The 23,660-nt window shown below is 47.0% G+C and overlaps 1 protein-coding gene across 4 annotated transcripts; it reads right to left on the bottom strand.

Moving 5' to 3' along the window:
* Positions 1-1,270: 1,270 nt before the first annotated feature.
* Positions 1,271-23,656, bottom strand: DCUN1D3 (defective in cullin neddylation 1 domain containing 3). 4 transcript variants are annotated; one of them, XM_052679825.1, is made up of 4 exons: positions 23,573-23,644; positions 13,322-13,398; positions 9,582-10,113; positions 1,271-7,712 (listed from the first exon to the last, which is right to left on the bottom strand). In XM_052679825.1, the coding sequence occupies exons 3-4, from the start codon at positions 10,007-10,009 to the stop codon at positions 7,229-7,231; spliced, it is 912 nt and encodes a 303-aa protein (XP_052535785.1). In that variant the 5' UTR covers positions 10,010-10,113; positions 13,322-13,398; positions 23,573-23,644; the 3' UTR covers positions 1,271-7,228. The 4 variants fall into 4 exon arrangements, with proteins under 4 accessions (XP_052535785.1, XP_052535787.1, XP_052535786.1 ...); XM_052679827.1 differs by lacking the exon at positions 23,573-23,644 and adding an exon at positions 22,831-23,244; XM_052679826.1 differs by lacking the exon at positions 23,573-23,644 and adding an exon at positions 13,821-17,300.
* Between the last annotated feature and the right edge of the window lie 4 nt (positions 23,657-23,660).

Genomic DNA, 23,660 nt, shown 5'->3' with positions numbered 1-23,660 from the left:
TACAGCCTGGCATCAGCTCTGAGCTCTGCACACCTGGAACCAAAGGTTGCTTCACCACCTCTTATCAACAGACTGAACTACAACAACGCCCAGAAAAATCTTTGGGCACTGGGGGAGAAAAAAAAAAAAAAAAAAAAAAAAGGGAAATGTTTGTTTCCAAGTTTGAAAGTATGAATTGAAATATGCTGAGATAACTTTGAAATAGTTACTGTCCCGGAAATGATGAAATGCAGTCGGCAGGAGACGTCACCTCCTCCTGCATCCCTGCCCAGATCCCCATGCCCACCTCCCAGGCTGAGCTGACGGAGCAGGAACTGCAGCAAAGAGCGATGGCAGGGAAAGAGCACTGCAGCTCAGCCCATGGCAGTGCCAGGCAGCGTGCACAATGGTGCTCACTTCAGGCTTTTTCATACCTATAGCTTAAAGCCTCCAAAATTCCTCAAATCTTATTAAGCGAGATGAATGCAGCCATTAATTTCTTCTGTTTTAGAAAGGTCCTGTATCCACGCCCGGTGAGCTCGGCGGCCCTCTTCAAACTGGGATAACCACTGAGCCCTCTGTCACTGCTGCTACAAAACCGGACGGCAGTCTGACCGTCCACGCAGTGCTGCTGCGGGGAACGGCGATTGCCCGCGCTGCCATGCTCGTCCCTGCACACAGCCCCTCTTCTGTGAGGCTGCCCACATCCAGCACCTTGCACATACCTCGCGCACTGCAAATCTCAGCAAGTAAACCAGGCCATTTTAATCCCAATGCACTTAAGAATAGGGTAGGCACCTCCCTGCACGGGTTTAGTAAGCAGTAAGGATTCCTGCTTGGGAAGTGGATAACAAATAAAAGTAGCGAGAGTCCTAGTTATAGTCATGAAAAAATAATTAATTTTTCCCCTTTTAATTGAAAACGTAAAAAGGACTGCAGGTTTAAATAAAACATTTTGTACAAAGATTCACAAAAAAGTGAACACCAAAGTGTCATTATATAAACACGACAAATGACTCATTTGTTCATAACGCACAGAGCAACGTGGCAGTTCCCTCTCCCAGGGACTGGGTTTCTCTGGCCGTCCCCTCCCTCAGACCTTACAGACAGAGACCCGTCAGCTCTGAACATTTGCAAAGCTACAGTACTCAGGATACAGAGTGACTACAGGCAATACTTTTTTGGCGGTGATGGGGTTTCAGGGCTTTTTTTCTGTTTTTCTTAGCGGGTGTGTCGACGCTTCAATATACAGAAGTAAACAATTTCACAGGTGAATGAACGGCAACTTGGATTAGAAAAAGCACCAAAATATTTAATATACATCTGGCACAAACTCCACAAGATGTCAGTAATGGACAGACTGATGCTTTGCTTATAAGTAAAGAGAAACCTTAATGCTTTTCTTCCAAAAGGGACTGAGCATTGCACTCAGGGTTGCTATCAAGTAACAACCTTCTCATCACAACCTACGTGCACTGTGCCTCAGACTGCACATTCTGTGGGACGCTGTTTCCATTCTGTTCCAGACAATAACGGTGAGCAAGACAACACAAGAGAAGTATTTGTAAAGCAACCAAGCAGATAAGACTCAGTATAGAAACATCACCTCAAACTTTTCCCACTTTTTCTCCAGATCATGGCTTCACACTTGGCCACATCCTCGAAAAGACATCCAGCATGAAACGGAATTTACTGTAGCCTTTTCAAGCATTACAGCTCCGCAGCACTCGTGATGGTGCCAGCTGGAGGAGGAAGTGTGGTTCTGCTCCACGACAATACATTCATCATTTCCTGCAGCGAGAAAACTGGAGAAAACACGTGGTGTCTGCTGGTAAGTCCAAAAAGCAAGGATTACTCCTGATACAGAGAATGGTAGATTTGATCCCAAGTGCCCCTGAGGGCTTACTGAGGAGACTGGTAGCTAGCAGTGTTCACATACAGTTCAGTGAAAGCTGCACAAAGGTGTGATGCTTCCACTGTTTTCTTACAATTATTCACTTCTCTGGGAGTATACACTACCAAAACACATTCCTTCCATACAGGGCGATGTGGCCACGCCAGGGCTGAGCTCTACAACAAGTGTCTGTGCTGCAAGCTGCAGATCTCCAGGCTGGCTGTCAGTGCTCCCTCCCCCTCCATACAGCTGCAGCAACGCGGGCTCACTTTGTGCCCCTGTGGATGTGTGGGATGGAGCCCAGCAGTGCAGGGTGAGAACCTCATCCTGCAGTCCATCCATCTCTCTTGCAACTCCAGACAATGGGACAACTCACAGCATGAGGCCTTCCCACCACTCCCGGTGGCCCACTTCCTTTCTGAGGGCCCATTTCAACTTACTGATAAGAAAGAATGCATATTTTTAAGATAACTAAACTTGACTAAAGAGCCACTCCCAAGGCACAGGGACAGCTCCATCGGCAACATTCAAGCGTGCTGCCCCAGCCGCAGCCAACCCACAGCCCAAGGAGAATCTGCAAGCAAGAAGCAAGAGCATTGCAGACAAATGTGTTTTTTCTTTGTGTAGAATGCATGTCATCTAGAAAGAGATTTTATCTTCAGGATGCAATTATGCAAAGATAGAAGCTTTCGAAGAACAGAAAAGGAGAACCTCCCAGCATCTCCAGCGTGCTTGAGCACTCTCAGCTCTGCTTTAAGCATAAGGCATTCATCCTGAGCAGACACTGAGCGCAGGTAGGAAGCAGCAGCTGTGCAGCCCTTTCGCAGCCTTCACTTTTTGTTGCACAGCTCAAGATGGAACAAAGTACGGAACGTGTAAGAAATACACTCATAGCACTGCATCAGGTGGGTTCCTGATGCTTTTCAAGAGCAAATGAAAGGGCCAGACGGTCCCTTCTTGGAGAGCAGCTGCTCCATCTCCCATTCATTGTGGCCTGAAGTGGAAAGACAAGGTGCGATGCTGAAAGGCCCTGAGCTAGTCGGGAGCAGCTCCACTCACCGCTGCGCTCTGGAACTCACTCCCTGCAGGACTCACATGTCCCTTACCAGCTTGGCTTTGCTCCATTCCAAAGGGTCGACTGCATGCAGACCAAAAGCAGGATACCAAGAAGTATGGTAAATAGGTAACACTTAACATGGGTCAATTAAAAAGTGTACATTACTTATCCAGGCATCATAGCCTGGGAGAGGATGATCAACTTGAACTACTCAAGTCTGACAAGAGGTAGAGATACCTATGTACTTCATGGTGAAGGAATTATGGCCTTCCTTCTTACAATCTCATGTATTTCACTTTAACTGAAGATATAAACCAAAGATACAATCTTTGATAATCCAGAGAAAAAAAATTAACACCAGTGTCTCTACACACAACAGAAATAAGCACACTTATCTTTTACTACTTGTTTGAAAAAAAAAACAAAAGCCTTCAAAGTTTGTTTTGCTGTATATTAAACACTGAAGAGTTTTCAGTTTCAGGCTAAGCATCTTCCTTTTCAGTATGAAAGGGGAAGTTCACACGCACACGTTTCAAGCAGAGGGAGCTCAAAGAATCAGGCGCCCAACTGATTCCTGCCACAAGGGCCACGTCGCAGAACACAGGGCTGCAAGACCCAGACGTCCACAGTGCCTGTTCTCCTACAGTGAGTAGGAACGGCACAGCCTCAGCCAGCACACTGAGTCAGATCCGAGGCAGACGGTAACCACATGGTGTTTAATTCTGCTTGTTTGTTTGGGGTTATTTTTTGGAAACAAGGCTTAGAACCATAAGGAAGATGCTCATGTCAGCAGCGGGTGCACAGAAGCAGAAGGTGAGACAGGACCTCAGGGGGCCTCAGGGCTCTGATGGCCACAGCAACAGTTGGGACAAACCCATAGCCTGCAGCAGCCCGTACCCCAGCAGGTCCCATGCCACCTGCCACACTCATCTCTTTTCCCTCGGGTTCTCTCCGTACCACTGCACAGTAATACAAGGCTGTAATTCTCCACACAGAATAGCACCAGCAGCAAATAAACACACAGCTCCACATTCAGTTTCCATTAAGTTACTCATCAAGTTTGATGGCCAACTCTGGGTGAAATCTTTCAAATCTGCACTTGAATCAATCCACTGACAGTCTTTGACCCAAAATCACACCCGCAGGAGAAGCTGGCACCACTGAGCCAAGCTGCCAAGGCACTGCAGTAACACTGCACAGTGCCCAGTGCACAAGTTACACTTCTTTGTGTATAAGCAAAGGCAATAAAATGCCACAGATCACATTCCCAGTAAATTCCTACAATGATCTGTATAGTTATCTGTAGTTATCCCAAGCAGATTCACTTCATGCATTAAGATTTCGAATGCATACTCTAAGAAAAAAAACTAAACAGATCCAATGGTTTTGACCACTTGATCTGCATCACTGCTCGATCCAGTCCTGTGGCCATTGAAGACAGATTATATGGAGAATGGAAAGCATTGCACCTCTTCCACAAGCACTCACAGTTTAACCACTAGGCAAGCACATTTTCAGAGGCCCCAATATTGCTGCAGACTTTGCAGAAGTGCATCTGAAGCAGCACTCTAGTGGCACAGAAAGGCAGTGCTGCTGGGGGTAGGAGCACCAAGTACCAGCACTGCTATAGAAGAGCTGCCCCATAACCACAGCTCCTGCTGCCAGGAGTTTACAGCAGACACAGGTCTGGCTTGCATCCTGTAACTGCCCCGTAAGCACCAAGGCCAGACTGAAACCAACAGCACTCTGCCAAGCCCACCTGTGGGCAGTTTTCCTTGTGCGCTGAAAGCACAGGACAGAATTCACTGACAGCTGCATGCCTGCCTCCCAGAGAAAATATTGTTCCTTCCAGCATGCTCACTGCTGCTGTCTAAAGAAAGAAGCTGTCTTGTGTCTGATGCACTGAAATGGCTAAGCCTTGATGTACTACAAATTTATTTTCTTACTGCAATCCATGTTCCGCACCACCAGATAAATGTGTTCCACAAAGCTCTCTAATCCCCCCCTTTTCGAGCTGCTGCAGTTCACTGTGCAGACAAGCAGCAGTCACTGCTCCAGCTCTGTATGTGCAGAGTTGCACCCTGCACTGGGTGAACACAGCTTTTATGCACCGAACACTTTAGAACTACCTTTAGGAACAAATGAAGCGATGAAGAGAGCACTGAGCAGCTGAACGAGTGTCCCAAACTTCATATAGCCTTCATCTGCTATGAGCTCAGGCCTCCATCTGGGGCTTTCTCCAGCAAAGCGGCCTCTGCTGGAGAGCTCTTTTCTCTTGCTTAAAGAAGAGCACCAGCAGAAGTCTCAACGATTCCACTCTAACAGCATAAATGCCTGCTTTGCTCACCAAACAAAAATACAGTTTTGCTGCCAAAATGTGCCAGTGCTGTTAGGGCAGCATGGAGGATGAGAGCAGCAGGGCATCCTTGGGGCAGATTTGCCTGTAACGCCCTGAGCAGGGCCCCTCCTGCCCAGGGACAGGCTTAGCTACGCCTCTATTTGTTCCCCACTGCTTCACTCTCCCAAGAGGAGCTTGCCAAAGCAGCACAGACCAAACCCTCCTGTTACAGGAGGAGATGCCATCAGTCATCGTGGGCTTGTTTTTAAGCAGTTTTAGACAGCCAGGGATTGTAAGTGATGTATGAACTCTGCCCCAAGCTGCCATGCAGGCTGTGCATCAGCAGAGCCCAGCACAGAAGTCAGGCAAACGCTCCACTAGCTCAGCAGCAGACATGCACTGCACAGCACCTCAGACCCAATAACAAGCTCACCCCCGAAAGTTCGGCTTCTACACACTGTCACAAAACCTGTGAGATGCTAGAGATGACCGTTCAGTTTTGAGGGTTTTTGTTGCTTTCGATTTTTCACTGAAGCCATTTTACGATCCTGAAGTACAGCTCTGAAAATAAAAGGTGTGTGATGTACATGTATTGGCTTCATGAGTTTGACACTGGGCTTCATGGGAAGCCTTGGCAATTATCCCTTTTTACCAAAACGTGTAAAAAAGTTGGCGTAATACAATTAAAAAAGTTAACATCAATAACCAAAAAAAGCTTCAACCAGTGTTAATAAAATTCCCTTTAAGTCACAACAATTTCAACAGGCAAACAGTCCCAATACAGGCATTGTAAAATATTAAATTTACTCCTTTCCAAATATTATCAAATCAGTCTAAAAATGACTCGTCTACACTGTTGTCATTAAGAACACATTACGAATTCACTTTGTCATCAGATGCCGATATTGTTGCTCCAGAAAGTGTGGAGTATTAACTGCAATTTAGCAATTAAGCATAGCTTTAAAAAAACTGGTTCCTCACATAGAAGTACTGTGCTTGCCAGACAAGTAAGATAATGCTTCAGGTATAAATCAAACAAATTAAAGCAGAATTATACCGCAGTTTTCCTTGAAGACAGGCTTTGTGTGTTGCTTCTGTCAATATTTAAGAAACTTAAGAAGCAGAACCTTTGGTTCTTTTAGTCAAGTAAAAATATTCTCCTGTAACCACAAAAATAAACTTCCAAAGAAAATGGAAGTCCACCAAGAAGTCCACTTTCAATAAAACTGAGGTAGCACTGCTCTTTTATTACGTGTTGTGTCAGAGATTTCGATACAAATCCTCATCTACCACTCAGTTGACTGACAGGTACAGTAACTTTATAAAAACAGTCCCAACATTTAGTTTGAAACTGAAAATAAAAAGGAATGATTTGACTCGGTCGCAAGGAGTTAGCTTCAAGTGGCAATGAGCCGCATTACAAAAAGCTGTTGCTTATGTTGTTGGATTTGTTGTCATTGTTTTTTAAGGGCCTTATTAGGAGGGGATTAATGCATTTCAAGTTAACACTGCTATATTCTTGGTATAAAACCTTAAAATTATTATAGCCTAAATTTTCAACAATGTAAACAGCACTACGCACAGTACAGACCTGCCCTGACAGACATAGTATGAAAAACTTAATCTGGCACTGTATAATTTAGCAATGTTAATTTAACCTAACTAAAAAGATCTACATTGTGCAAGAAATATCAGACTTACTTATACTAATCTGAAGTCTTAACAAAAATGCTTAACTTGTAGCTGGGGTCAAATATTTCAGGGTAAGAGTAAAAGGAATAACCAAAGTTAAGAAAGTGCCTAAAACATGATACAGCATTTTAGAGCCCTTTCGAATACAAGGCAGAAAAAGGTGTAAAGTAGAAAAGAAATCTGGAGCCTTGGTAACCTCCAGAAACATCCAGAGTTTACATCTCATGAAGGGCAACAGGTTGCTTTCATCACTGCCGCTTAAATGCTGTTAAGTCTGTTCTTCTGCACACAGACCCTCTGTGTCCGAAGATGTAATACATTTGGTTTCTTCCTCCTTTTTCCTCCGCTCCATTTCCCACTCCACAAAGGTATCAAAGAGACTCGGCCAGGCCTCGTCTTCGCTGTAGTTGCTAAGGTCTGGTCCGATCACCTGAGTAAAATTTAGAAACATGTTCCATGTGTCCCGGGAGATTCCCTTGATTCCTGAGGGGTTCTCTACTAGGAAGTGCAACCACTGGTCCAAAATGGGGGGTTTGTTTTGGGTGAAGACTAATTTCCAAAGGGCAATGGCTATTTCCCGATGCAGCGACCTCTGTCCTTCCTCAGAGTCCAGGCCGAACTGAAAGGTGAAGCGGTAGAGATCCTTGAATTTATCTTCCTGCTTGGCTTCGTGTAAGAGGCTGGGAAACCGTGCACAAATGCCATCGATGCTGTCTGCGTTTATTGCTTTACAGCCTTCAAAAAACTCCTTCCTATTAAGCGAGAGAAGAAAAATTAGTGTGAACACTTCTCATGCACCGAGCACTTCCCTCAGTAGGTCAGAGTGAGCGATCTCAGCAGCATGTGGATGCCCCCAGCCCTGAGCTCTGGGTAAGACGCTGCCCCAGGTTCCTCCTGGCTGGGGAACCCCCCCACAGCACACACGCCAGCCCAGCTGGGGCACTGCAAGCACCCGAAAAGCTCTGCAGTACGGCCTTCCCAATACACGGTACTCCCACAGCCCAAGCCTTTCACCAACACAGAGCAAACCACATCAGCCACAGGAGAAGTGCTGAACACACTGGAAAATACCACAGCTGCTCCACGACACCACATACAGAGCAGCTCCATGTGATACTGCCTGTGCCTGAGGGCCCATGCTCTGGACAAGCTGCTCTCGAGGAGGAGCCATTGAGCGGTGGCCTTCCTTCAACGCGTCGCTGCTCTTCCAGACTGAAAGGCAGAGCGGTGCCAGCTGTGATGGTCAGCAAGGGCACGAGCAGAGTGCCCCACACCACCTGGCGCAGGCTACAATGCAACACACAGACACTGCTCAAAGCAGGGCTCCAGGAAGCACACCAACGACCTGCCACGAGGACAGGTAGCTAACTGTGATTTGTTTCATGATCAGGAGCAAGTGTTGCAGTGTAGCAACCAGCTGGTATCAACCACGCCACAGACTGTGATGTGGAATTGGGTGGAGGGAAGACAGAAGAGCGCAGAGTGCAGGAGATCAGAAGACTGCCTTCCCTTCTTCGGCCAAAGCCACCCCTGTGCCCCTATCATGGAACACACTGCTGAGCAGAGGTAATCTTTCACCACTGGATCTGCATCTCTCCCAGAAAATCAAATCATTATTAAAATGATTGTGCAGAATCAGAATTCAGTCCAGTGAAACTGGTTGTGCAAAATCAGACACCGACAACTCCTTTCCCATACTGCACAGCCCTGCTCTCCTTCAGCCCCACGTTTGCATTCAGCACACTCCCACACCCACACGGCTGCTGCAGAGGCAGGGGAAGCTGTCAGTGTTCAGTGCACAGCAGAGGCTTGGCTGAAGGCTCAGAAAACCAAAGTAATTTTAAATGTTATAAGCTGAGTAAAAATAGTTACAATTACACAAATCAATCTCAACTGATCAAAAACTCCAATAAAAGCTCTTTGCTTGCTCTTACCTGGACACTGGTAGGGAACTCAGTGTGTGGGGAGGGTGTTTTGGTTTGGGGATTTTTGGTGGTGGACTGGGTAGGTTTCTGGTGAGTTTCAGCCATTCTGTCATTTCCTGCAGCACTGGAAATGCTATGGGCTCACTAACTGACAGCCTTGTCAGGACAGGCAGAGCCTGCAACACCAGTCACTGCGGAAGCACGTCTCTAAGCTTTAACAGGACTAGTCTTGGAGAAAGACATTTTGTGTAACATCAGTCGGGCACAAACAGTTCTTAGCAACGAGCTTGCTTTACACTTTTTGACAGAAAGTAACAACAGAGTTGACAGCAACTACTAAGGACTCTCACATTATTTTTAAGCAAAAGTTATTTGCTTTGTCAAAGCTTAACTTTAAGACAGTGCTGATACAGAAAAACTGGTTTTGTTAGTCAAGAACAAACCAATGTCTATAGAACATCTCCATGTTGTTCATCATTAGTAGTGTGATGTCCAGAAACATTTTCAGTTCTGAAGCAGGGAGGGAGCAGGAGAGGACAACGCAAAGCTTACCTTCTGCAGCCACAGGAATGAACTGCACCGAAGCACAACTGTTAGGAGAAATACCTACATGAAGTTAATGAGGCTGTCTCTCTGATACAGATGATAGGACACAGTATAACATATGAAAATAATTAAAATTCTGTAGGAACTAACCTTGTAAATTTGCACATAGTAGCAGCCTGGAATTTCCAAGCCAGAACTAGCACTTTAAATTCAGTGGGATCAACACAGAGGTCATTGCAAAATCGCTCCATTCCTTCCTCCAGTATGGCATCTTCCCGTTCATCCTTGTATCTCCTAAATAACTCTCCAATCCTTTGGAGGGACGATTCTTCCGCGCTGGAGACGGAGTCTTTCTTTGTATCCCCAGAAAATACCGAAGGACCGGACTCCAGAGCAGCATCCGCTTTCTTTGTCCCGTTCACAAGTACGTCTCCCGAGGACTTCCCACACGCTGAAGCCTGCTCATCTTTGTGGACAGCACTTCTCTTGCTATGCGACTTGCTGCCCGTTTCCCTTTCCCCATTTTTGCTGCCGAGGGTAGACGAAGGATTCTTGCACTTGGTGACGCACTGGCCCATGGTGCAGGGAGCCTGGCTTCATTCAGAGCAGCTCCTCGCCGTGCCACAGCCCCGCGGCCGCCCCTCAGCACATCGCACCATGCCGCTGGCGGCCGTCCGCCAACCTGGAAAACAGTTTCAGAGTGAAAGAGCTGCTTCTCCACAAAGAGCATTGCAAGCATTACACGTGGGATAACATTCACCGGAAGGAGACAGGCTTCAGGATACTTCCGTTTCACTTGCTGAAAAGGAATAGTGTGCAGAAAGTCAGTGTATGCTGGAAACTTTGGGCGATTCCAGGCTGCTTCACCTCGCTCAGTTGCTGCTGTATATTAACAGGTCCTAATAAAGGAAATTCCTAAAATTCTTATGGCAACATAGGTTACAAAGAGGTTGATTCATGTGCGGATTTCATCGTGACAGACTACTCTAACCCAGAAATATTTTAAAGGAAATGTTTTTTTGTTTTGTTCTGTTTTTTTTAAAGTCTGCCCACGTTTTAATTACAGAGCGCAAAACAGTGAAACAAAACGCTGGGTGGAGGTAAGGGAGGGCCAGCAACAAGGAAACCTGACCCAGACCAGGCACACAGAAGTAGCAGTAATCCCAGTTCAGTTGCTAAAATAAAAATTAAAACGCCAAAACAATTTCCTTGTATTTCATTTTCATAACCCCAATGCTAATGTGTTCCATACTTGGAAGGGACTTTTCACCCCCAGAGAAGGGATCTTAAATGATGCCATAAAAAGTAACCAGACAGCCTGGCACTGCCCTGCCAGCACCACCATGTCTGTTTCTTAGAGCATCATCACCAGAAAGCAGTTGCTCATCATAATCCTCCTTCCATGTTGGAGCCTCAGACACAAATGGGGTTTGCTTCATAGCTCTGGTTACTGCTTCCAGCTTACAGAACAAGTATGAGAAGAGATGAGAAGTACACATGAAGAAAGCAAACAGATGTCATGCCATCCTCCCGTGCTCTTTCTCTGGAGAAAGGGAACCTCCTGCTATAAGCTGGGAGCCACGTCAGAGCAGCAGCACACGCTGCAGTTGTGAACACACATCCTTCCCACCACTGTGCCTGCTCTGTGGGCAGGCAGCACTTGGGATTCCATCCACACTGACAAAACGAGCTTTAACAATTCTTCAATTCATCACTCAGAATTGGTGTAATTTTTTATTATTATTATAGCAGGAGGAACAAACTCCTAAAATTGCTTTGAAGATGAACTCCATGACATGATTTCTATATGCAAGGGAAATGCAATCTAACATACTCAAGAATAATTTCTTCTTCAGTTGTACCTCAGATGATTCACTAAGATACGCATCTCCACATAAATCATTTGTAGGAATTTCATGGGTCCTCAGCAGCTCACAGCTATGAATTGCAGACCTGCCACAAACCCAGGGAATGCTGCCTTCTCCAGTCTGCCCCACTCCTTTTCTCAGGATATTACCAGACAGTGTAATTTGCTGCTCCACAGCAGAACTCCACATGAACTCCCAGATATCAGTCTTTCTTCTGTTCTTTAAATTCATCAGAATTCAAATGCCAAGTCCAATTCTTACTCTTCCAGTGATTTCTTACAAACAATTCAGCACTCACGCCCTTCATTTTCCTCCTACAAATAATAATAAACTGCACTGCATCCACTGGCGTTTACTCAGTGCAACTGGTTTTCTAAGAGACAAGTCATGCTCTCAGCTGCTCCTTTATAGAATGCTTGAGCTGTGCTCAATCTGCCTCATGTACTACTTGCCTCCACTTCCCACATCACTCAGCATCAAACCATGATGGCAGCCAGAGCCTCAAAAGGAAACAAGCAAGAATTCAGAGCTTTCCTTAATGGAGGATGGATGGAGGGTTTGGTTGCAGCGTAAGGAGCTGCGCTGACCTCCATGCTCAGTGAGTATAAAGAAAGCGTTCCCAGATCAGTGGCCAGAGCTACTTATTCAACTGGAGAGCAAAGCAAATGTCACACCTAGGTCATGTCAGTGACAGAGAAGGGAGAAAAGGAGGTATGGGTATATTTCTCCTAGTTGGAATGGAAACTTCAAATAAGAAGTGTCCTGCGTAACTGACCCAAAGGTTACTCTGGGCTGGCAGCAAAGCACCAATTCCCAAAAGAATCAGTACTTAATAGCAAAATTACTGTAAGATGGTTATACAACTTAACAGTGAGACAGAAGAGACGACGCTGATCACCAGTTTTGCTATTCTAGTAAAAGACCAAAACTCAGGACTAACAATTGGACGCACTCAGTGCTACAGGATATGGTACTCCCAGAGCAGTCTGATTACTCAGACAAGCACTGAGTAACAACCTACAGTAAATATGAATCACCATGATGCCCATCTTCCACACAACAGAAACTGCCTAGCAAGGCATCTCTATTTCCTTCTAGAGGAGAGAAAGCAGCTGGAAACACAGGAAGACTGCAGCCAGTTAAAGGAAAGCCACCCTCTAAGAACAAAGAATGTGTAGACCATATTACCCAGAACGTAACACAGGAAGACTACATAAGATTGGAAGGACCCTTAATGGTTTGTTTTGTTTTTCGTTTTTCAAGTCCTATAAAGCAGTGCGTTTTTATCTCATATTTTCAAGTGACCAGATCCCACATAAACCAAGAGTTGAAGGGAGTAAACAACAGAGTGATTGGGCAATAACTGGCACAAAGAACACCACGCTCAATTGAAAGCACCTGAATTGTAGTGGGGAAGTTAATAGAACATGCAAAGGAGATATCTAAGACACCCACTATTTTCCTCCAATGACTAACACTGCAGCAATAGAAATTATTGGTTATGTCCAGAGAATAACAAAATACAGCCACGCATTACTCTGTTTAATAAAGTGTTGCATCACGAGGTATTTACAGTGAATTTTAAAAAGCAGGAAATATCATGACATAGGAAAAGAATAAAAGTTTAAGAAGTCCTCATAAACAAGTTTAAGACACCATATATCAAAAGGTACACAGCTCCCCCAGCCAGTAAACCAGAAGCAGTTCTTCAGCCAAGGCAAAAACAATGGCTCCAGCTTCACCAAGCCTCACCCCAGCCTCAGCTTCCTGCAAACAGTTAGACAGAGTACGGAATTTCACAGTGCATTATTTATCTTTTGTGGGCAGGAGGCACGACTTCTAACATAGCAGGTCATAGGGAACAGCATCACGGGTGCCCCCTCAATTTCCAACTCTGAACAGGCACACAATGCTCTCCACAGGGGAGGCACCAGAGGATCACTGCAACTGCTGAACCAGAAGCAATTGCAGTTCCAACAGCTGACACTGCAGCCATGATCTTGTAAGCAGACTTCTACTTACATCACTCCTATGATGTAGGCAGTCATTCCATTGGCTTTCACAGCCACCTGCAGGCCCTCTGGGATCCACATGGAACACTGTAAAACAAAAGGGCTGAAACAAAACTTTACATTTCAAAGAGACAATGAAAACCATAAAATGCACTAAACTGTGCAGTAGCACTTAAACTTCTGTAGTCCAAACTCATTTGTTAAAAGAGACTTTATAAAACTGGTTCACTTTTTCACTTACTGAGTAGCATTAACTAACTATGCATTATTATAGAAAGCACAGACCAAGTACTGAATACAATGGACAAGTTCAAATATTTGTTAAAAGTAAACACAGACTTTCAGCAGGGGAGAGTTAATTCCTCATCTCAGGCCCTCAGGGCAAAACTAACATGGGGTTGTCATGGCTGTCAAGCAAGGTCCCCAGAGACTGGAAAAAGGGAACCATCACTCATTAGCAAGAGAGGGAGGAAAGAGGAGCTGGGGAACTACAGGCTGGTGAGCATCACCTCTGTGCCTGGGAAGACTGTGGAGCAGATCCTCCTGGAAGAGATGCCAAGGCACGTAAGGGATGAGTGGGGATCTGAGACAGCCAGCACGGCTTCACCAAGAGAGGATGGCGCCTGACCCGTCCGGTGGCCTTCTGCGACGGAGCCTGGCATCAGTGGCCAAAGGAAGGGCACCTGGTGTCGCCTGCCCGGATCCACGCAAGGCCTTCGGCACGTCCTGCGCCACGTCCTCGTCTGTGTGTCGAACAGAGCTGGATCTGAAGGTGCTGCTCAGTGATAAGGAACTGGTTTGCGCTCACAGCCAGAGCACTGCGCTCAGTGGCTCTGCGTGCGGGTGGAGGCCAACAAGCAGCGTCCCCCAAGGGTCCCTCTTGGGAGCGGCGCTCTTCAACCACTGGCACCAATGGAGGATGGCGTTCAGCGCACCCTCAGCAGTTTGCGATGGCACAGCAGAAGGGAGGGCGGCACCCGGCGGGACCTGGACAGGCTGGAGAAGGGGCACACGAGAACCTGCTGAGGCCGAGCGAGGCGCAGCGCGGGGTGCTGTGCTCGGGTCGGGGCAGCGCCAGGTGTGTGCAGACTGGGAGAAGAGCTCACAGAGAGCAGCCCTGCGCAGAGGGACGGGGGTTGGAACCGGCTGATCTCTGCAGCCCCTTCTAGCTTAAGTCATTCCGTGCTACCACTATCAATGCATGTTAGCTAAGCCACTGTTTAATCTGTGAATACCAGACAGTTGCTCCCTAGTACAGCATAATCTGGGTCTAGAAATTAATTCTCTTTTTTTTTCCTTCTCTAGCACATTCTTTTCCATGTTTGTTTTTTCATGTTTGTTTTTCCATGTTCAGTCAAGTTGACTCAGCCTCATTTCTTTTCAATTCCCAACTTTACCAGGATAACTGAGAAGCTCTTTCGAGATAAGGACAGACAAAGGCACGTCTGCTTTGTACAGCAAGTGCTGCACCTGCAGCTCCTTGTCGTCACTTCTGTTCAGAGCTGATGTAAAGAAAAAATAAACAAGAAAGCTGTGGCAGCTCCTCTGCTTAACCGTGCAAACCCTGAAATATCTCATTGTCACCGTTAGTGCAATTAAGGAGCAGGCAGGAGATCAAAAGCTGCTTTTCTGCATGGTTACTTTTTACATGAGACCTGGTTGTGAGGAATCTAGTTGGAAAATTAGCTTGTCTCATTGTTTTCTCAGTAGAAAGTAGAGGATGGATGTAGAAAGATAGCCATAAAACATGTTCTTACATGTGCCATTCTCCAGATAAAGCGAGATTTCCTCAAACAGAAGTCCCTTACACAGATGGTGCTGAGCAAACAAGAATACGATATACATTAGATCAAGGCTATTCTAAAAAATGTAAGTCTATGGAAGCAGGCATCCAAAACACTTTGAGAAGGCCAGGAACTGTCAGGCACTACTTTTGACTGTCATATATACCCACAGAGCAAAAATGCACCCTCACTGAAACATTTTTAGACAATTCTTGAAGCTGATATTCCAAAAAGCCTGCATGTCTGTAGACATGCGTCCTCTGCCTCCAAAGCTCACCTTACATACCATAGATCCAGTCCTCCCAGAGGGTTGTTCAGACTGTGTTCTCAACATGTCATGCTGTACAGACCCCCATTCCTGTGCCACCACTCCTGCTGTGTGCAGTGCAGGCACCAGTCTGGGTTTCTATCGGACCACAGCTTCCCAAAATTCCACAAAATTCAACAGCTGCCACCTCTCTGTTCATTTATTTTGCCTGCCTCTCAGCTAAGTAATTGTTCTTATATTCACTTGGGGAACAAAGGGGAGGCAGAACAGGGAGCCCTGCAGCCTTGCTCCCCCAGGAACCCGTGGAAATAGTGGAGAGGCAATATCTTGCAGTCTCCATTAAAAAAAAAAAAAAAAAAAAAAAAAAAAAGCATTAGCATGGCAACTTCACACAACAAACTGCTCCCCAAGCAGATAAGGACTCTTTCAGAAGCCTATGATCCACCAAACCTCAGTTTCTAGCGAACTATATCACACACTGGCAGCCAGCATGCATTCCAAGTTGAAAGCAAGAGTCCAGCTCTCCAGGGCAAGGGTTTTAACTCAGACTTTGGGGCACAACGAAGAGGCACAGCTGGACACCACAACGCAAAGCACCTCCCTGGTGACACCAGGAGCTTCAGACTGCAGCTGCTCTGAGCAGACCCCAGTGTTCATTAGTGAACCCAGATGGCAGTCCCTGGGGAAAATAAGGGAGCAAAAGAAGCACACCTCAGGATTGCTGGGACCCTGATCTACTCCCTTGTGTTTTTTGCATCCGTGTCTGCCTGCCCACTGTGGCTTGGGCTCTCTGGAACACCGCAGAAATGCTGTGGGTTCTCGCCAGCTCAGAGCACAGCTCGCACAGTCCTAAACAAGTGCACACTAGCGGGGGCTGCAGCACAGCTCCACATCTCTACTGAAGATATGCATTCATGCAGAATTACTTCTTCATTACTTAGATGCAGTGTAAAAGCAAGAAAGCTCTGCTGTAATTGGTTAACAGTGAACTGCAAGTTTGTCAGGCTTCCTGCTTCAACATTTTTCAGTGAACTAGAGTCAGCTCATGACCAATGAAAAGAAGAATGGGAACTCTGACCTGTTTCACATCAGGATAACAAAACATTCTGGTTAGCCTTACTTTTTGGAATCAAACTGCAATATTCAAGGAACCCAAACAACTAGGACACAGTTTGCCTCAACAAAATACATCTGCCTCGGAGTGGAAGCAAGGCATGCAGGTGGGCAGTGCAGGACCAGATAGGTTGACTGACACCTGGCAGCAGGTCAAGGGCCAGCTCTGAGTGCCAGGAACCAAACCAGAGCGGTCACAGTGTCTCATAGGGCTGTGGTTGACACACCGGGGGAGGGGGGGATGCCATCCAGAGGGACTCAGACAGGCTGAGCAGTGGGCCCAGGTGAACCTCATGAGGTTCAACAAAGCTAAGTGCAGGGTCTGCACGTGGGTCGAGGCAACATCCACTACCAACACAAGCTGGGGAATGACAGGATAGAGCACAGCCCTGCTGAAAAGGATCTGGGTGTATTGATGGATGGCAGCAAGACATGAGCCAGCAATGTGCCCTCACAGTCCAGAAAGCCAACCGTGTCCTGGGCTGCATCCAAAGCAGCATGGCCAGCAGGTCAAGGGAGGTGCTCCTGCCCCTCTGCTCTGCACTGTGAGGCCTCACCTGGAGCACTGCACCCAGATAGGGAGAGTCCTCAGTACAGGAGAGACAAGGAGTTGTTGAAGCACGTCCAGAGGAGATCCACAAAAATGCTCCAAGGAATAAAACACCTCACCTACGACTGAAGCACCTACAGGCTGAAAGAGTTGGGGCTGTGCAGGTGGAGAAGAGAAGGCTCTGAGGAGACCTGAGAATGGCCTTCAGTGTCTAAAGGGGAGCAAGAGGAGAGAAGGGGACAGACTCTTCAGCAGGGTCTGTGGTGACAGAGCAAGGATAATGGCTTCAAACTTCAACAGGAAGGTTTAGGTTGGACATAAGGAAGAAGTCTGTTACAGTGAGGGTGGTGGATGCTTCATGGCTGGAGACAGCCAAGGCCGGGCTGGGTGGGCTCAGAGCACCTGATGGAGCTGTGCGTGTCCCTGCTCACGGCAGGCAGATGGATCGGATGGCCTTTAAAGGTCCCCTCTAACTCTAAGGATTCTGTGATATCACACAGTCACAGAATGTCCTGAGCTGGAGGGCACTCATGGGGATCACTGAGCCCCAGCCCCACACAGCACCACCCAAACGCTATGGCTGAAAGTGGCCTCCCATGAGCTCCAGCACTGGGACTGTGCCCAACCCCACCTGGGGCAAAGCCTATCCCTGAGCACCGTGACTTCTGCTCACAGAAGGCACATTGTTTAAACAGCTTTTCCAGCACATCACGCCTGAATCCCGCCCTCTATTTTGCATTCTCTAACCACGCAATACCCTACATACTCAGCCCCATCAAGAAGCTTTAAATCTTTTCCCAATATGTGCTTCATCCTAATTTATTAGGTGGATAGAAAGATTTGCTAGGATGATTGTATTTTCACAGGATAAACCCAAGTCTGGTTAGCTAACTAATGCACAATGGTAGAAAGGTATCTTCTGGTGGTTCTGTAATATAAATAAGTTAATGAACTAATTGACAGAGCAGAAGTACTTGCTTTGAGAAATTTGTTTAGGCTACAAGCAAAACAGAGGGGAAATATGACAGTCAGAGGATGCAGCCATTCTAGATGACACCATCAATTTCAGTAAAGCTGAACCCAGAACCAGGCTGGATTCAAAGCCATTTCTCATCCAGTACACACTTCAACACTCAAACCCTGGGTGTGTTAGAATCCACCAGTTTTATGAAATAAAGACTCAGTCACCACGCAGCTCATCTCCATCTCGTTACAGCTGTCAGCCTTTCCCCTCTCCCCTTCACATGCAAGATGTATAATCAATTCCTTCATCACTTTTCCAGGGTTCACTGTAACTTTTGCACAACATAATAGATCTCCAGCTCTTCAGTATGTGCTATTCACAACAAAAGCAGTATATGCCAGGGGCAGAGCTACTCTATATGCTGAGACACAACTGTTTCACACCACTTCAGCAAACGTGCTGATCAGAATACCTGCAGAAACCACAATTCTCAGATGCCTGACACAGACACACCAGGCTCTGAGCATTTGAGTGCTGCACTGCAAATACATACCTTAATTTGTCTCAGGCAACTCCATAAAGTACAGAAATCCGCAACTATCCTACAGCCAAACCAGAGTGACTCAGAAAAACAGCCTCGGTCTACAGACCGGGCCGGGTGTGTGTGGATTTTGCAGTGCTCTGAGTTTGACTAGCAGATTTCACCCAGAAGAAATGGAGGTATTTCCATTGCTTCTGTACAGCAGAACAGGATTAAAGTGGATTATCAGTGATTTCTGTACCAATTAGTTATGCTTAAAACTGAGGTAACAAGTTCATAACTCCATATTTCTCCCTGCTCCCAGCAATTCAGAAAGCTACACTAATCCCGCAAAACCAGAAAGCCCTCGCAGCAGCTCTGGTTAGTGGTGTACCACCTCCAGCACAGCTCGGATCAGCCAATAGCACCACGCAGGTGCCCAGCAGCACCCAGCAGCATGGGGCGGGAGCCAGACTGCCTCCTGACATCACCTGTGGCATCAGATGCTCACAAGAGGCCCTGCCACCCGTCTCAGTGAAGTCTGCCAGCCGACCGAATCACTCGCTTCATGCAGTTGTGCAGGAACTGCAGGAGCACCCAGCCATGTAAATATTGGAATAAACACCAAGTTATGTACAAGGCATTGTACAAAGTGGAAAGGCTTAAAAGCAAACAGAAACCTTATAGCATTTTAAGAGCGTGCACTTGGATTTTCAAAACTCTGACTGCCATTTTTGAAGCAGAAGATACACAAAGTCACCTGCAGAGACCTCAGCTCTCTCTAATGAGTTGCCCATCACAGTGCACAGCACCAGTTCTTTACACAGTGTGCAGATGCTAACTGCAGCAAGAACATCTAAGCAGACCCTCTGAGCCCTCTGACTTACATTACCAGTTATAACACAGAGCATCAGCTCCCCCTTGCCAGCCTGGTGGCAGCTTCAGCCACCATGCTTTGTAGATGAATTTTCACCTATCCTTGATTTCACTCACTTGCTGTTTGTTTCAGAAACCTGGTAAGTTGTGTGGGTATCTGTCCCTGTGTCTCACAACATGTACACTCCCTAACTCCCTAACAGGCAGTATGCGTTGTGTATCAGACCTGTAGCATTTCTGGACCACCCATTTGAGCGCTAATGCAGAGTATTTGAGGATCTCCATATAGACCCACTTGTAATGAAAATATTGAATAGCCAGCACATGGCCAAGTTCTGGGACATCTAGATTTACAGGCCTAAGCTTCACTAAGCTACACATGCCCCCCATATCCATTTGGTGCTAGGATGATTTGTCTCCCTCTTAATTTTCCAAACAAAAGGCTAACACTGAAGCAGTAAGTGTTTCAAAACTGCAAAAAGGAGAACTCATATTACACTAGGAAAAAAATTAGAGTAAGAGCTGACAATTTGCCACAGTCTGCTACTACTTGGATGCAGAAATAAGAGCGGTATTTTTCAAGAGCACAAAAATCCTTTGAATTGTTTTGTTTTTTTTAAAGAACACAGTTACTAAAAAGGAGAAGTGAGACAACAAATTGTCACACTGTCTTCAGCAGCCTGGCTTTCTGGCAATAACGATCTGCAACAGAAGGTCAGTATTAGCAGTCTCACATTTTTCTAAGTTTTGTTTTTCACAAAGCAGATGTCCCAGACAGAACCGCATTTCTAACTTTCCTTCCGAGACACCAGAAGATCATCACAGCTCACTCTCTTCAGCACTCCTGTCTTTGTTTGCCTACACTATTACAACCTCTACAAAAGAGCTCTTTAATACAAACAACTAAGCAGCCCCTGACCCACCAACCTCCTGCTTCCACTTCAATAACACATCAGTTGACAGGAGCACTGTCCTCCAGGACAGATAAAACGCAGGCCTACTGACTCCAAAAGGGTTAGTTCTCAAGCTAACTGCTAGGCAAGCAGCCTTGATTGACCTTTTTCCCCCAGTATTTCTTCTGGTCTGGTTACAACAGAGAGCAGAACATAGAACCATCACAACCAAGCTCCTGGTGACAGGGACAATCTCTGGATGTCATGAGAAAAGGTGAAGATGAGGTGGAAGCAAACAACACGAGCACATCTCCAAGTCTGGGGTCTTCCTCTCGCTCTCTGAAAGGCTGCAGCCCAGGTCAGCAATTACCCGACTCAAACTGCAGTTAACAAGTAATGCAGGAGAGGCTGGGTGTCTCAAACAACACGTCTGAGACATCCCACGGTATCATAACAATAACAATACTGGCATGGGCAGTCCAGCAGTGTTATATACGGTTTATTGCAGGAGGCATACCACCAGAAGGCAAGTTGCCACAAAATTACCATTGTTTCCAGTCTAGTTACTTCGTCATTACTACTGACTAAGTTAGAGTCAGGGATACAATTATTCTGTGTCACCCAGGCAGATAGCCTGCAAAACACTAGAGCCAATTAACCTAGTATTTTCAGAAGGAGGGAGGGGAAAGAGAAAAGGAATTATGAGATGTCCAGTAACCAGAAGACAAAGCCTACCAAACAGGGGCTGGTAAGGAAAGGAAGACAGTGAGCTAACCGGTGAGACAAGACACAGACCCCCAGGGAGAAAGAGCTGGAGCAGAGGAGCCCAGCCAGGGAATCCCCACGGAGGGGATAAGGGTCTGCTCTTATCTCATGACTAGCAAGTCCCTTGAGCATTACAGATTGAGCTTCCAGTCTCCCAAAATACTGGCTAGAAATCTTCAGCTCCTCTTTTATTTTTAAGGATGAGCACAATAGAAAGTACTATTTTTCTAACATCACATACCTTTAATTTTACAATTCCTTCTTACTCCAACAAGCTTTCCTGTTACCTTTATTTCTACAGACCAGTGTGCCTGATGGGACAAAGACCCTGGTTCTGCATCTTCCAACTTTTCACAAACAGCCAAAGCCCCAAACATTTTTGCAGTGCCGCAAGGCTCTACATCAGCATTCTGAGCAGTACTGGGGTACTCAACACAGACTCACAGGCACACATCATTTTCTGGTGTGAGTAAATGTAAGTTTACAAGGTCTGAAGGTTTAGAATAGTCGTGGCCATTCCCTGTTCTTCCACTGCCATTTTTCCCCGCTTTACTTTGCCCTGCCCCAGTACACATGCACACACCATATAGGATTTTCTCCCCTATCTTAATGTAGAAGAAAAGAAATCAGTGGGATGGAGCCTCACCCTCATCCACATGCAATTCCATCACAACAAACCCCTCTGTCTTAGAAGTCAGTCAAACGGACTGGTGGCTTCTCTTCCTCAGAACATACCTCTTTAACTAATTTTAACTAATGACTTTCAAAAGAGCTGTTCTGGGTTTTGCCTCAAAAATCAGCATTTCAGTTCATCTGATCATCCTCTCCTATTGTGTTATCCATGCAAGTTAAAAGATATAATTATGAATGAATTTCCAAGATCAATAAGAACAAGTGAAGCAAAATTGTCTATGAATATGGCAATGGGCAACTCCAAAACAAAGTAAGAGAGCAGGCAAGGAAGGCACCTAACTCAGCAGACAATGGATCATACCACAGGTTATCAGTCTCAAGAGGAAAGCAGTTTCAAAGCATCACACTGAGCTGCGTACTCTGCCATTAATAGTTTTGTCAAATTATTTAAAGATCTAACTTGTGCCTGCATAGAACTTGATTTTAGAAAATGATCAGAATTTCAGGAATCCTTGCAAGAGAAGATGCTTGCAGCAAATTTGTAATGCCAGTTCTGCTAACTTGAACTAATTCCATGCAGATCACAAGTTCTCCTTTTCCTGCTGATGTGCAGAAAGTCTTTGCTTCAGGTTGTATGTCGCCTTCCACGTAAAGGGCTGTAAGGCCTTCCCACACACCATTAGCACGTGTGCAGGGGAGGCGTAAGATTTAAGACAAACCCTGGAATTGACAAGAAGGCGAAGCCAGACCTCTCCACTCTCACACAGAACCATTCCTCCTTCAGAGGAGCTCCTCAGAGCAGGAAAAAACAAAGCAGAGTTCAGATGCACTTAAAGAACAGCAGCCCTCGGATGTTCCCTCTCTCCATTGCTAGCCCAACAAAACACTAAGATCTCAGTCTCACATCAACTGTTAAATGAAGAGGCTCCCAGGCCAACAATCAGAGTGTGCTTACAAGAGATGCCTTCTGACTAATGGCTCCCCCAAGAAGGAAACAGCACGCAAGGACTGCTGCCCAACACAGAGGCCTGACAGATATTTCAGGATCCACCGGCCCATTCTGTGCTTTGGGTCTACAGCTCAGCTCTTTGAGTGCTTCACCTGCTTTCCCCTCTAATTATACTATGGATGGTATCATTTGAAGTGAACTTACAGCTGTGGATTAATGCTGTACATAAGTACTTGGGCTCCAGTTATCAGTGAAACATTTTGAAGGATGGCACATCGGCAGCATTAACTGTTTAAAAGATCAGAAACAAACAGCTCTTTCCAGCACCGACAGGAACGGTCTGTACTTCTCAGCAGCGCTCCCCAGCAGTGCGGACCGCCCAGCTGCAGGCCCAGGAGCCGCCGGGGCAGCGCAGCAGGTACGGCCCGGTAAGGAGCTCATAGCTGCACCGAAAGGCGAACGGAGAGAGGAACCGCTCTACAAAGGCGGTGTGTTCAGACAGCAGAGAACTGCCTGCCTTCCAGGCCAAGCACCGCACGCCTTCCTGGAGCTCCGCTTTGCCCCCGAGAACTCCGCGGCTCATCTCCAGCGCTGGGGCCCGGACCGCGGGAACCTCCCGAGCGAGGCGGCCGCGTTGCCCGGCCCGGGGCCGCTACCGAGGGCGGCTCGGACGGAACGCGGCAGCCCCCGCCGGTGGCTCGGCCCCGCCCGGCCCCGCTCGAGCCCCCGGCTCGCCCCGAGGCTCCGCGGCTCCGCACGAACCGCCCGCGCGGCAGCTCCGGGCGAGGCTGTGGCTCCCGGCCGGGCCCGGCGGCGGTCGCCGCCCGCGCAAACGAGAGACGCCCCGCCGTCAGGGGGCGGCGGCGACGGCCGAAGGGCCGCCGAGGGGCAGAGCGCGGGTCCCGCCGCGTCCCCGCAGGGCAGAGCCGCGCCGCCGGTCACTCACCGCCGCGATCCCGGCCAGCCTGCGGAGCCCCGCATCACTTCCGGGGGCGAGTGGTCAGCTGGCGTCGTGACGTCATACAGCGCGCCCG

This window comes from Tympanuchus pallidicinctus, unplaced genomic scaffold (genome assembly GCF_026119805.1).
Source record: "Tympanuchus pallidicinctus isolate F22 unplaced genomic scaffold, pur_lepc_1.0 scaffold18, whole genome shotgun sequence".
NCBI classification, from domain to species: domain Eukaryota; kingdom Metazoa; phylum Chordata; class Aves; order Galliformes; family Phasianidae; genus Tympanuchus; species Tympanuchus pallidicinctus.
This window is presented reverse-complemented; position numbering and strand designations above follow the sequence as displayed.

Excerpts from the sequence above, each read along its gene's own strand:
- DCUN1D3 (XM_052679828.1), bottom strand. The coding sequence starts at position 10,009 with ATGGGCCAGTGCGTCACCAAGTGCAAGAATCCTTCGTCTACCCTCGGC. Across the intron at positions 7,713-9,581 it reads ACTATGTGCAAATTTACAAG|GAAGGAGTTTTTTGAAGGCT; the intron begins GTTAGTTCCTAC and ends CTCGCTTAATAG.